The following is a 14991-nucleotide window of genomic DNA, read 5'->3' as shown; positions in this document are numbered from 1 at the left end:
TGAAATATGTACTCTATTTTGTCGTTCGAATGTCCTGTCGTTCAAATCACTTTTTCTGTCGTGGCAATACTCATACATACGAGTATGTATATTCCCCATTTTTCTAAAAATAAAGTTATACATTCTAGATTCATTTCACATAATCGTCTGTTTGGGATGAAAATATTCAGTCGAAGTACCCATGAATCAAAACAATTTCGTTGTAAAGCCAACATTTTGAAAAATTTGAAAAAATTGAAAAGTTGAAAGAATTTGCATATGTTGTTTACTTTATTGAAATGCAAGAAAACTGAGTGATTTTAAGGATATCTTATGTTTATTTTTTTGTCTGGAGGGGGTAGAGGGGAATTAATTGAATCTGTTTGTTTTTGTCCAATTTTATAACAGTGTGCAGCGATTCTGAAAATTTAGCAAATTAAGTAGCAAAGTGAAAAATAACACGTCGAAAAAAAATTTCTAAAAGCAAAAAAGAGCTGCCAAAAAATAAGCACCTAAAACAGCAGAAAAAAACGTAAAAAAAGATTAGAAACCATGATAGAGTGGAGCGTGTTTTTAAATTTTCCGATAACTGAGGTGCCAATTGAAAAAAATTAACGATTGACAGGCGTAGGTACAAGAATTGAGAAGTATAGAAGAAGAAAAACAGATACCTATAAAACGAGAAAAGTATACGAGTAGGTATAAATTGCGCATAAGTGAGACAGAGAAAGAGAGAAAGAGTAAGATGAAAATTCGGTGTAGAAAAGTTTTTAAATCGTTCGCGCGGTGATTACAAATTAAAGAAGATATACTCTCGCAGCTGTTGGGCGTTTGAATGTCAGAGAATATCAAGAAGAGAGAGAGAGAGAGCGAGTGTATTCGAGATGGGCTCCGGGGCTTTTCAATGCGAGATCGGATTGTCGATACAGCCCATTTCACAAGTCATGGGGATTGCTAACAACTTTTCTAACAAGTTTCGACTATTCCGGCAATTTTGCTTTACTTAACGAACCTTAAAATTGAGCACACGTATTCGGTCGGGACTTACATTTTTTATACGGTGCGTAAAAACCCGTCGCACTTCAATTTTCCTCGTACAATAAACCTACATACCTGGATCGAATCATATGTGCTGAGTAAAGTAGATGTACCTACTTTACCTATGGATTATGTGAGAATGTTTTTTCGATGAAATTTTCCATCGGATTTTATAATGTAGGATTTTTCGTATTGTGATAAATACTTAGTACTTAATTAAGACTGATTTTCTAATGAAATTTTTTATTTTATTTTGTTTCAGTTTTGACGTCAGAGGTAGACCATTTGATAAAGCTATTCGATGGTCGGATCAGAACACATTTGGACCCAGGGCGAATTTCGTAACCGTCAAATACCCTGCTAGTTTACAACTAGAAAATGTTCAATTAGACGACGAAGGAGTATACCGTTGCCGAGTAGATTTTCGAAACGCTCCAACTCGAAATTTTCAAATCAATTTGACAGTTATCGGTAAGCTCGAGTAAATTCATGTAACTTTAGAATAGTAACCGTGTATTGATCAAGCACATTCGTTTCATTCGAATATTTAGGTATCGATGTAATAGACGAAAATTATACTTACATATTACAATTATTCAATACGAACGAATGAATTAATCAGCATAGACGAGAATATCGACTAATGAAATTCATATTATGTTATCTTGAATCGAAGAGCATTGTCGATTTTCTTGTCCAGAAGTGTCGCTTGTACTTACATTGCCCCATATAAAAGGAGATAAGAATGCCATAAAATCGAGACAAAAATTATTGAATACTTTATTCAGTAAAATTGAAAATATCAAACTATAATTACATAGGTAGGTATTCATTGTATTAAACATGCAATAAAATTATCTAACTCTTTCGTAATTAAAAATAAAATTGCAGTTAACGCATAGGAAAAATTTGCACTTTCTAGACTACTCAATTAGAACTTAGTGCCTTTGGTTCTCTTTGCATATTCTGATATAATATAAATCATAAGTAACTTAACTTTGAAATTTTAATTCTTACAATGTTAATGTGTATCGAATGTGCTCATCATTATACCTAAATTTACAATCGATAATACTCAATTTATTAGACTGTCCAGTAGATAGGTACTAAAAGATATCATTTATTAGTAAGTGTGCGAAGAATATTGGTGTAGGACACCAGGCTATGCAAATATCGCGAAAAATTATTCAACAGCATCGTGTACACTTTGAATATTGCGAAATTCTTGGTCGATCGTATTTGGCATAACATGATGTATACAGTTTTTCGTATTTTCACACATCGATACCAAGGAGTAGAGTAGACAGCCAACGATAGCTCAGACACCTGGTCAACAAAAATTTCGAATCGTTTGTAAAAAATCATAAGTCATAACATGCATAACTTCAGGCAAGAGTATAAATGATGGAAACATTACTGAGTTGTCCACATTTTGTCCAATCCAGTAAAACAAAAATACTGCTATTGCAGTTGCCATGTATCCAGTTATACATTTCACCTTCAGAATGAATGGCATATCACTCTAAATATAAATACATAGTACATTGATGAATATAAACAGATAGGTGTAGATTTTTTTCATAAAAATGAAAAAAAGTAGTGTTTTAATCGCTTCTGAAAATACCCTTCAAAAAATGAAAAAAATGAATTTTCAAATTAGGGTGAACATGTAGGTAATAGGTATATTAGAGGTGTTTTTTTTGCAATTTGAATAGAACTAATTTGGACAGTTAGACTATTTCCGGGTCACAGAAGTTCAAATATTTCACTTAAATATTCAAAATGTTAAATTATTTACATACTGAAACGCTGATATAGAGTAGGGCCACTCCGTAGCAAAAAGCAGCGATGACAAGTATGGTACCAATCACTTCGACAAACTCTTTCAAGTGATTAATCAAGCTGAAGATATACAAAAATTAATGCAAAATTTAGGAAAAAAAAAGAGTTCTTTCAAAATTCACCTGCTGTTGCTTAAGATCATGAAAAAACTTACCGAGTAGCCGTTTGAAATTCTTTGATAGCACGTTTTAAGCCACATTCGAAAATTCTTCTCCATTCTGGCGATAGTGCGACTTCGGTGTCGCTATACCGATTTAATTCACAAGTTGTAGCATGCAAACCGTTCTTCATACTGGTAAATAGATCGCAGCATATGATATTCCAATACAATATCAAGGAGAAAACCGACCACACTTCGAGCATCATAAGCGCAAACAAAATAGACGTTACGCTTGTCGTCATCATATACGATGCAAAGCTGCTGTACAATTGAATCATCGGAGGAGGATACGCGTAGTAAAGATAGCTGCGTACCTTATCCTCTTCAAAAAATAATACCACATCGAGAAAACATATGAATAAATACGTCGAAATACTCACGATAAAAGGTGTCAAAAAAAACGAAAAACATTTTTTCGCATCTTCGAGAACAGTACTTTGATCGAAGCTGAAACTCGATTTGATGTTCATGACTTTATCGACGTATTCGATCATCGATTCGATATGATCGTTGTATAAATACGAAATCAATGGGAATCCTACCGCTCCCATATGGATGGCACCAATGGAATTTGCAACGTTTAGCATGAGCACAAGATCGTTTTTATCATCGTACCACATGTATGACCCTCCAAGTACGTAAGAGAATGAAAGATGACTAGAGACTAAACCATACCAGAAGTATTTTACTCTTTTATGAATTCTATCTGTGAAATAGATTTTACCGCTGAAACAATACAGTAAGTAGAGCTGATTCGCCACCGTACTTTTGTAACCGAAGATATTTTCTGTTCCGAGTAACTGTCTCACGATTTTCTTCAACTCCTGCCACAAGATCCTCATTTTCAAATGAATTTTTTATTAATTCGTCGGGTGTCGCGGAAATATTACTAACAATAAGCAATAATAAATGTCACTGAGTCGATGTGATCGTTTTGAAAACAATGAAGTATTGCAAAGTCGAGCCGAACTAAATTAATGATGGTGTTGTATGCATTCTTGAGGACTTGAGGAATTATAACCTTACATTTTTCCCCTCACCTTTCGTCTCTGACTGAAAACCCTATACCAAACGCTTTTGGCCAATCGACGTCTAATCAAGTTTCATCCATTCCACCTATTCTCCCCCTACCTTCCATGTTTCATCGAAGGCTACCTCTTATGAGAACGTCCCACAGGTGACATGAAATTAGTAGCAAACCACACCCCTGCGCATAGCTGTGCATCTTTTTTTTTTCTAATAAAAAGAAGAAAATGTACTGTAAATGGAAGAAATGATATTGGTGTCATTCTATTGTTCCAAATTGGTACCTTCTTTTGATTGAAGAAATTCCTTGGTTCAAATTGTCCAAGTGCAACTGATTTAGAGTGCCGGCTGCTTATGAGAGTTATGGGTCGGTTTATTCAAAAGTCATTTTTAGAAAAGAAAATAGGTTATCATAACCTGAATTGAAGGTAACCATGTTAATCGATAATCAGAATCTTGAGGGCTGCATTCCACTGCAGTGTTTTCACTTGTGAGTGATCATGCAATTCACAGTAGGTACCTCTTTTAAAAGCAATACAATGGTTCCTTTGAGTCAGATAATCCCTTATTTCGCACCTCGGGAGTAATAAGGTTACATCTTTTAAAAAAATTGATTTTGACGTTTTTGCATTTTTGGGGTTCGTATGACCCCCCTAAACCGAAAATAACACTTTGAGTTGGGTACAGTATCTAGATCTTGTAAAAAACGCAAATGGTCTAACTCAAAATCCCTACAACATTGCAAGTTGTTTTGAGTTATAAGGGTACTTCTCAAAAAACTCGACATTTTTTGAGCAAATTTCGTACCTTACAAAGTGTTAACTATCAGTTTAGATTGTTTTGAATGTTTGCCAGTTAGAAATAGTCACAAGGAGTGCATTTTTTATTGGTTTGTACCGAATGGAAAAAATGTTTTAAATCGATCACTTTTCAGATTGGTAAGCTCGAGTAAATTCATGTAATTTTAAGATAGTAACCGTGTATTGATCAAGCCCATTCGTTCCATTCGAGTATTTCGATACTGCTAAAATTATATTATACGATGGTTCAATACGAACCAATGAATTAACCAGCACAGGCGAGAATATCGACAAATGAAATTCATACGTTAACTTACATAAATCGAAGAACATCGTCGATATTCTTGCCCAGAAGTGTACATTATACACGTACACTGCAGACGTAAGAGTAACTACCTTTACCTATATGTGAGCCATTGTGTGTGGTAGATATATACCAACGTAAAATCTACACTCGGCGAAATTAAGTATTTCTATTACTCGGCGAATAGCGAAAGGGTTTTATTGATACCGCCGAATCTTGTATGTGGTTTTGTTCGCAACTATAAACAGTTTTCATGCTGTTGGTATAGCAATTAAATCAAGTCGAGTATCACACGAAATTCGGTGCTCGTTTTACCTACTACGTTACAACATAGTACATCGCCTTGTTCTCCATATTATACATAGTACTCGTGTGGTACTGAGGAGGGAGTGAGGGACGAAAAATAGCTGCAGTACTGTGGAAGTTTCCTCCCCTGTTGCCCATCCCACAATATACGAACGACGTATACCTACGTATACTTACCTAGGTATAGTTACCTTTTATCGTTTATTAGTATATCGCCTAAAGCGTAATCTTCGCCCTTGCGTTTTTAGGTGTTCAAAATCATCCCTCTATGTCGTAAAGATGGCCCATTCTAGTTAATTGGTTTTATTGTTTTTAAACCCCGTTAGCATGGTATGTTATTGGTTAGGTACCTCGTGTTTTTTGCGAAGAAACGAGAGGTAGAAGGGTGAGAATTTTATAGACGTATTATGGCTGCTAGAATTAGATACTTTTGTGCGCTATTTTCACTACATTTTTGAAAGACGTGATGTTTGTAAATAGAAGATTTTCTCAAAAATACTGTTGTTTTTTTTTGGAAACCTTGATCTAATTGGAAAATTTGTGAGGAGGAGGGGAGGAGGATCTCAAATATGGAGCCATAACTGCAGAGGTTGTACTTGGCACATGAGAAATATAATATATATTAGCCCATTCCTCATGAAAAAGAATCAAAATTCGATTAAATTAACATAAAAATCTGCTACTTTGGGTTGTACTCTTATCTTTGAACTCCCGAGTCGATTGGTGATGGTTTCGAACCCTTCTGAAGCTTCTAGCGGATTTTTAGATTCTCAAGTTGAAAAAAAAAACAAAAAAACACTGCAAAGTGGAGTGAAAATGAAATTCAGCTCCCGAAATTCGGATTTACCATCTTGGTGACTCATTCGATCAATTTAGACACATATTTTCAAAATCATTTTCATGTTGGTGCAAATCCAAAATAGTGATTATTTTTTGGGAAAAAAATTAAAAAATCAAAATCCGCTGAAGACTTTAGAACCATTCAGAACTATCTCCAATCAACTCGGGAGATCGAAAATGGGGTACAATCCAAATTTCAGCTTATCAGGTCGATTTGATGAAATTTTGATTTTTTTCTCATTTTTGACCGTGAATTTTTAAAAATTCGTCAAAAATCTAAAAATGAATTTCAACTCCTAAAATTTTTTCTGTTGGTGTATTTGTATTTTGGGGTCTTCTATCGGTTTACCTTCGTCTGGTTAAAGTTAGGGATTGAAATTACATTCATGACTCATTTTATAAGAAAGTCGACACTACATAGATGGTATTTCTCAATTTTCTTTTAGATATTGACCATAACTTACTCATTGATGAATAACATTTTCAAGTTTTTTTTTTTTTTTTCAAAAAAATAATTGCTCCAAAAATTTTGAAACGTATGCGACTTTTAATGTACTCAAATGGAGCCACGTATTTTTGTACATGTCAGTATTATCTTAGATATCAGACAAATATCTTTTTGTAGTGGTTGGGGGGATGTAAAGAGCATTTACCATTGAGGAAACGCTCACTTGATACAGCAGAAGAATAGTCGGATTCTCAAATTGCCATCATACTATTTTCATGGTTTGTGCAATGTGCATGTGTCGATGTTGATTAAATTGCATACACTGTTCTCCGTACATCCGACGAATCGTATTTACGGCAAACTAGTTGGGCAATTTTATTAACGCGCAGCTTCGTCCAGTGACTCCCAAACAAAGAAGCAGCCGCCAAAATACTACAAATTCAGTTTAAGGCTTTGAAATAATTATGTACGAATGCGGTGGTTCCTTTTGGGAAGGGGTCGTCGAATTTGATTTCTGAATTGACCTAAAAATAAATTCCGGCAAAAAAGAAGATATTGAAAAAGAAATCAAATTTTAAATCAATGAAATACTCGCGGAAGTAAAAATTATTTTTACTGCTGACTTCGATTTTTACATTTTCCTTGAATAGTGGCCTTAAATTTCATTTAAAAAGAAAAGAGGGAGGGGATGAAATTCAAAATTTTTGAAAATGATGATATCGGTGTCCAATTATAAGTAAGTGGGTACTATTTGAGGTCTTTCATTTTGAATTTTGAATCATTTTTTTTCGCCTTTGACCCAAAATTAGATCCTGAGAAGGGAGAAGATGGACTAGAGGGTCAGGTTGAATTTCAAAATTTTGAAAAATTGAAGTATGGCGTGTAAATTTTGGGAAATTATGGTTTCAACCTCACCATTCTGTGAAAATGAGCGAAGGAGAAGTGATTGAATTTTGAAATTTGGGAAAATTATGATTCTGGTAAACGTTGATTTTTGGAAGTCCTGATTTCAAATTTTTAAATTCTTTCAACTATTGACCTGAATTGGGCATCTAGGAGAGAAGAATGTCGGAAGGAAAGGGGGAGGGAATTCCAAAATTTTAATTGTACATAATCGCAATATCGGTTTTCAAATTTAGAAGATTTAATATTTCAATTTAGTCCCCAAATTAGATTCTAAGGGTGCTGGAAGGGATTTAACGACGACGACGAGGGGAAGGGAATGAATTTTGAGTTTTGGAAAAATCGTGTAATCGATTGGTTTTTTAAATGTAGATTTTTGAAATCTCTGGTTGTGAATTGTAGATAATTTTCTCCAACTCTGAATGGGCGTTGAGGAGAAAAGATGTTTTATAGAAAGACAGACGCGGGCGGGAATGGATTTCATATAGATTAATTAAATGTAAGGTTTTTCGTCGGGCTAGGTGGGAATTTTGAATTATTTTTTTAATCCAGTCCTCTAGTCCTTCAATTTGGTTCCGTAGGTAGTTATTGGGGGAGGAAGAGATGAATATTCAAACAATGGGGAGTCAGATAGATTCTTGGAGTTGCTGGTAGTGGTTTCTAAATTTTTTTTCAACCCTTGAGTCTGAACAGGTGCGAAAGGGTAGTTGAATTTTTCATGATTTTAGTGCCTAAATGTAGGTTTTTGAAGTCAATGATCAACAATTTGGAAATATAGTTTCATCCGTGGCCTTGAATTTGCCTTCGAAAGAGAACGAATTGAGAAAGGGGGGTTGAAAGGAAATAAATTTAAAGATTTTGTAAAATTATAGTGTGGGTATTTGAAATTTGGTTTTTGAAGACTTGATTGTTAGTTTTGAATTTGGAAGCTTTTTTTTCGATCCAGTCCCCCAAATTAGGCTCCAGAGATGGCGAGAGTTGGTCAATACTTTTCCAATCCCGTCTTTAAATTGCATTTTGAAAAGGGGTGAAAGTAAGGTTCAGTTTTTGAATCTGTGAAAATCGTGAATTGGGGATTTGAGTGCAGGTTTTTGAGATAGCAAATTTTGAATAATTATTTTTTCAATCTGGGACTAAAATAATTGATCTTTGATGGAGAGGGGAAGAGGCAGAAATTGATCTCAAAAGTTTTGAAAAAATTGTAATTTGAGTGTCTGAGTAAAAGTTTCTGATTGAAAATTTTGATTTCTTTTTTCAACTCTGTCCCTAAATTAGATTCCAAAGATGGCGAAAGGGATTGAGAGTTGAATTTTGAAATTTTGAAAAATTTTATGGGTATCTAAATGTATACCTACCTAGGTTTTTTAAGTATGCATGGTCGCTGATACATATTTTTTTCAATTCCAATCTAGAAGTAGGTCTCAAAAAGAGAGAGGAAAGAGGGAATTGAATTTTGGAAATGGTTTTTATTTTACTTGAAGAATTTTATTTTATTAGGTGGTCAAGATTTTAAATTTGGTCCCAGGAGAAATGAGCATGAGACGGATCAACTTTCAAAATTATTAATTATGGAAAATTATTATCCGAGTGTTTCAATATACCTACTCGTGAGTTTTTGAAGTTCGTGATTCTGAATTTTGAATTTTTTTAAACCTAAAAATACACTTTCACTTTCCCTATTTTGATAAATTTTTTGATAGGTAGGAACTCGTGACTCATTCGACTTGATTCAGCTTTACTTTTCAGGTACCTAATGGCAACGCGTTATTAGATCTAATGCAAAATTTATTTCGAGCAAATACTTAGTACATACCTACTTCTTTCACTGGCCAAAAAAAAAAGTTGAAAACATTGCAATAGAAGAAAAAAACAAGCATTATACTTTTTTAAAAACCGAAAGCTTATTTTAACAAAAATATAAAAAAAAGAGTAACCAGCTACATCTTTGGCTGGTTCGTTTGAATCGTGGAAACTTTCTCCTTATTCGGGCGACTCGCGCGTGTAAGTACAGCTATTTTTACGTTCATTTAAAGAAATAATTTCACCTTTAATGTGATATTTCAGCAATAGAAATAACGCAGAGCTACTATATTTTACTTGGATTTCGTTATTTCTCACTGTAAAGAGGAAAACACAGATTAGGAGTAAAAGGAGGTTATACAGAAGAAACCACAAAGAATAGTTATTTTTGCGCTGTTTTCTCGTTTTCTTTCGTTTTTTCAAGGTATCAAAATAGCTGGCGTATGTAGTTTAAAGTGAAAACTTGTCTGGATATAAGTTAAAGAAAATTACCACACAAAGTTGAAAGTTTACGTTTTGAAAATTTTTCACTCGAAATAGCGAGAAGTAAAAAAACAAAAAAAAAATTATAAAAGGATCCAACACTCGACCAGTCTGATTGAATGAGACGGGAAGACTGTATGTAGGTGTTTACTTGAGAGAAATTTTTCATTCCATGGGTTTCCTGAGCATGAGATTATTCGTACGTATTTCTGGAAGATAAAGGCGTACGTAGGTATAATTTTTAAAAAAATTGCAAGCGAGAAAAAAAAATTGAACGAACGTTATAATCTGAAAACGTATTGAAATAAAAATTCACTTACGCCATTGGCGAAAAACTTTGCCACGTGCAGGTAAATTTAACCTTGCGTCGAAGACCATCCCGGCAAAGCATAGAAGAAGAGTCGAAATTATATTATGAAAATGGATATATTAGATTTTCTCGCCACCCTTCGAGTCAAGCTCCCTTTTCGTCTAGCAAGTAAAAATACCTACTCGTGCCGGGCCAAGTCGAAGAGAGAAAGATGAGAAAAATGTAATACAATACGTGAGACTTTGTCAAGTTGTTTTATAATAAACTTATTGAAAATGGCAACAGTCGAAGGGAGAGAGATGATTAACTCGCAAACAGCACCATCGTATAGAAAAAAACATCCCCTGTTGCCGAATTCAAATGCAAAAATAACTCTTTCAGTTGACTCGTGTTTTCTTTATGCACATACGAGTGAAATTGAATTTTCCCCTCTCCTCCCCTCTCGTGCCCCTTGCCCCATTCGATGGCGTGGTGTGTGTATGTGAAGTAGAGCACTCGAGCTGCTCAGAAGTTACAGAGTGGAAGTGGAATCTTGTTTAAATAGTGTTGAATTTCGACTCACCCTCTCACCCCTTTGGCCTGCAGTGGTTTTTCGATTTAAATGGGCTCGATGGGAAAGTACGAGTGCATGTAGCCAAATACACGTTTAACGAAGTACAATGACGAAAGTTGATCGCGATGTAGGCAGAGGGGAGGAAATTGTTAAATGGAAAGTTAAAAAACAGAATGGAAATCTTTCTTTTGTACGTGTATAGCAGGCACGAATGAAAAGCTTTCGACAGGAATAAGAAATTTTCCGTTTTAATACACGAACGTCGAATCAGCAACGAAGAATAGAGAGGAGTGGAGGTGAATAAAAAACCACACAGAGAGGAAAAAAATTAGAAAGTTAGGAGGCTGGCGAGTATCTTTCTCTCTCTTACGTCGTCGTCGTAGTCGTCGTAGTCGTCGTAGTCGTCGTCGTACATAGAGGAAAGAAGAAATGGAATTATCATAATAGCGGCAAGGACGATTGTCGGTTTGGTTTGTGGTTTTAAAAGAGAGGTTAAGTTTAGGGGTTGTAAATTTGTGTGGAAACTCGGAAACGTTGAAGGTTTTACCTCCGATTCGAATACAACTGAGGTCTGTCTCTCGTATTTAACAAAAGAACCCGCTCGCCTCGTTTCGCTCTTTCTATCGCGCCCTGCGACATAATTCTTTCGGCTTCTTTGCGTTTAAATTGCTTACACTGTACGATTGTAGTATGTAGCGAAAGACCGACGACGACGACGACGACGAAGTCGACGATGGTGTTTCGCAAGCAAACGCCACGTACTACATACTCTACCTCTGTTCTATTCATCCCCACGCTGACTTACTTACCCGTCTCGTTGACTTTTTGTTGATGGCATTATCAGAAATCACGAATTTCTATTGTACAGTTTAAACGACGACATCGCCTTCGAGACGAGGCCGAGGGATGGAGAGGGGCAGATGAAGAGAAAGCAAAGCGAGAACGACGCTGAAGAATAAAAAAAAGTGTTTTAAAACGAAGCAGATAAAAAGATTTTTTCGAAAAATGAGAAAAGGAAAAAACCTAGTCTTTAAACCAAGTTAGAGTATAATAGCCGGATTTTCCTATTCTTTTGAGAATTTCGTCGGCTCAGATTAGGATACAGTATAATTAAATAATGAAATCGCGATAATTTCAACAGCGGATTGCTTTTTACTTTGAGTGGGGGGTTGGGGAGGAGCAGAGGAATAAAGAGGAGGGGTGGAAGGTGTAATTTTGGACTTTATTATTTTATTTGTTGTGGTGAGGGGAGGGGTAGTTTGTGAAAATTCTACGTGCTTGTACTCGTAAGTGACTTTAGATAATTTCAATAGCTAGAACTTATTATGATTTTCCCAATATTCATGTTTTACTTACTTGAAAAAAAAAGAACAAAAAATGGGGTGAAAAATTTGTGGTTATTTTAAAATGTTCGTCCGTCCACCTAGCCCTCTGCCTTCCCCGTTTTCTTGCTTCATGCCCCAAAAACCAAAAGGTTGCCCTATAAGTCCATCTGTTGTCAGTCATCCTGCCCACATGCCCTGCCCATTTCCATTTATTTCTTCTAACCCAATGTTTGAAGTTAAGATTATTTCTCAATTTTCTCTTCATTTTTTCTATTCTAAATTTGTCTCTTTTTTTTTAAATTTAGCATGGACCATTGGACCTTTCTAATGAGTTTTGGGTAGTCTCAATTTTTTTCATAGTTTTTTTTGTTGATGTCCATGTTTGGGATCCGTAAGCCAAAGTAGGCAGAATGCATGCATTAAAGATCTGATTTTTAAGATGGTTCTGATAAGCTCATTTAAAAATACTTTTAAGTGCCCAAAATTTTTTCCAAGTTAATGTTGTACGTCTGTTTACCTCCTTTTTCGTACTATCTTCAAAAGATATAATTTGACCAAGATATATTGCTTCTGATACTATTTCTATTTTTTGACCTTCAATTTTTATTTCTTTTTCTGTATCTTTTGACAGAATTTTGTTTTTTTTTTATAATTCATTTTTAGCCCTGCGATTTGACAAATTAGATGATTTCCACGATGTAATTAGAAAATGGACTTTTTAAGCATGCAAGACAAAAATCAGTGCTTTTTGGACGTTTTGGCAAAAAAACACACAAATTTCTCAGTAATTTTGGCAAAAATTACGATCATTTGACTGTTTTATCAAAAAACTACTTCCTGAGAATGTTGACAAAAAAAAAAACATTTCGCCAAAAATTGACACTCTCTGATAATTTTGATAAAAAACGGGAATTTTTTGACAATTTTAGCGAAAACGGGATTTTTTGAGCAATTGTGGCAAAAACAGGCCTGTTTGACAATTTTGGCAACATTGGCCCCTGTTTACAATTTTAGCAGAAACGGACATTTTTTTTTTGAAAATTTTGACAAAAATGGACACCTGTTTTTAACAGTTGTGCCAAAAATGGCCACTTTTTGACTATTTTGCCAAAAATTGTGACGCTTTTTAGACAGTTTCCCCCTAAAATTGACATATTTTGACAACTTTTCCAAAAATTAACACTTTTTAACTTGAGCAAATTTTGTAAAAAAAAAAAAACAGAACCTTATAAGCAAATTTGGCAAAAAACAGGACTTTTGTTTGACAACAAGAGGACTTTTAAACTCAAAAATCAATTTTTTGGATGTTTATGATGAAGATTAGGAGAGGGGTACACAAAATTATGTACTTCCAACTTGCCAGAATTAGTGTCTCTCCCTCCCCCCTCAAAAAAAAGAAGTCACCAAAAAAGACCTGCTCACAAAGAAATTTATAGTGCCTACGAATTCTTTCATCGTTCAATGAAAAATATCTTACTGACACCTTTTTATATCATTTGCATAAAAATCATTGCTCTAGACAGGCCATAAGTATTCCTTCAAAAAGAATAAAATTTTGGAAATTTTAAGAAGATGGGTCAGTGACCCTGAGAAACCAGACAGACGGGTTAATGACCTTAAGATGCCAGACACGTTGACATACGACCTTGAGAAGATAGGTAGGCGAGTCAATGACCTTGAGAGACCAGACAGGCATACAGACAGACAACATTGAGAGGCCAGACAGGTTGGTCAGTGACCTTTTGAGGCCTAATTTACGGGTCAATGTCCTTAATAGGTCGAAAACTGGCAGACATAAGACCTCGGGAAGCCATACAGATGGATCAAGGACCATGCGAGGGTAGACAGACAGGTCAATGATCTTAGGATGCCAGACAGGCTGGCAGATGACCTTGGGAAACCTTTTTGATACACCGGCAACAACGAAGGGCCAAACATACAGACAACCTTGGGAAGCCATACATACGAGTCAATGACCTTGAGAGAGTATAGGCAGATGCCTTTGAGGGGTCAGACAAACGAGTCAATGACTTTAGGAGGTTGAACAGGCTGGCAGACGACCTCGAGCAGCTACACCAGTACACAGGCAACCTTGAAAGGCCAGACAGGGAGACAGACAACCTTGGGAATTCATACTGAAGGGTCAATGACCTTTAGAGAGTAGACATATGACTTTGAGAAGTCATACAGACAGGTCAGTGGCCTTGAGAGGTAGCTAGATGACTTCGAGTGGCCATACAGACGGGTCAATGACCTTGAGCTAGTAGACAGACAACTTTGAAAAACTAAACAGACGGGTCAATGACCTCGAGAGAGTAGACTGACGACTTTGAGAAGCCATAAAGACGGGTCAATGACCTTGAGAGAGTAGACTGACGACTTTGAGAAGTCACACAGGTGGGTCAATGACCTTGAGAGAGTGAACAGGCCACTCCGGGTAGCCAGACAAACGGTCCAATGACCTTATAGGAGGTCAGATAGGCTACCAGATGACCTTGAGAAACCACACCAGTATGCAGGCAACCTTGAAATGCCAGACATGTAGACAGACACACATGGGAAGTCATGCTGAAGGGTCAGTTACCTTGAGAGAGCAGAAATGCGACCTAGAGAAACCATACAGACAGGTCAATGACCTTGAGGGTGTGGACAGGCGACTCCGGATAGCCATACAAAAGAGTTAATGACCTTAGGAGGTCAGACATGCTAACAGACGACCTTGAGAAGCCACACCAGTACACAGACAACCTTGAAAGGCCATACAGGGAGACAGACGACCTTCGGAAGTCATACTGAAGGGTCAATGACCTTGAGAGGCTTGTCAATATTGTCAGTGACCTTGACAGTCGAGACACATGGATCAATGATCTTAAG

The 14991-nt window shown here is 35.9% G+C and overlaps 1 protein-coding gene across 4 annotated transcripts in view; it reads left to right on the top strand.

The window, feature by feature from the left end:
* LOC135847117 (hemicentin-1-like) overlaps positions 1-14991 on the top strand; it is a 577043-nt gene that overhangs the window by 406622 nt on the left and 155430 nt on the right. For all 4 annotated transcript variants that reach the window (XM_065366545.1, XM_065366543.1, XM_065366544.1 and 1 more), the window contains one exon: positions 1280-1488. In XM_065366545.1, the coding sequence (XP_065222617.1) occupies positions 1280-1488 (209 nt within the window). The remainder of the gene's footprint in view (positions 1-1279; positions 1489-14991) is intronic.

The sequence above is a fragment of the Planococcus citri genome, chromosome 5, assembly GCF_950023065.1.
Source record: "Planococcus citri chromosome 5, ihPlaCitr1.1, whole genome shotgun sequence".
Taxonomy (NCBI): Eukaryota; Metazoa; Arthropoda; class Insecta; order Hemiptera; family Pseudococcidae; genus Planococcus; species Planococcus citri.
Note: the sequence above shows the minus strand (reverse complement) of the source record. Positions and strands in the feature narration are given on the sequence as shown.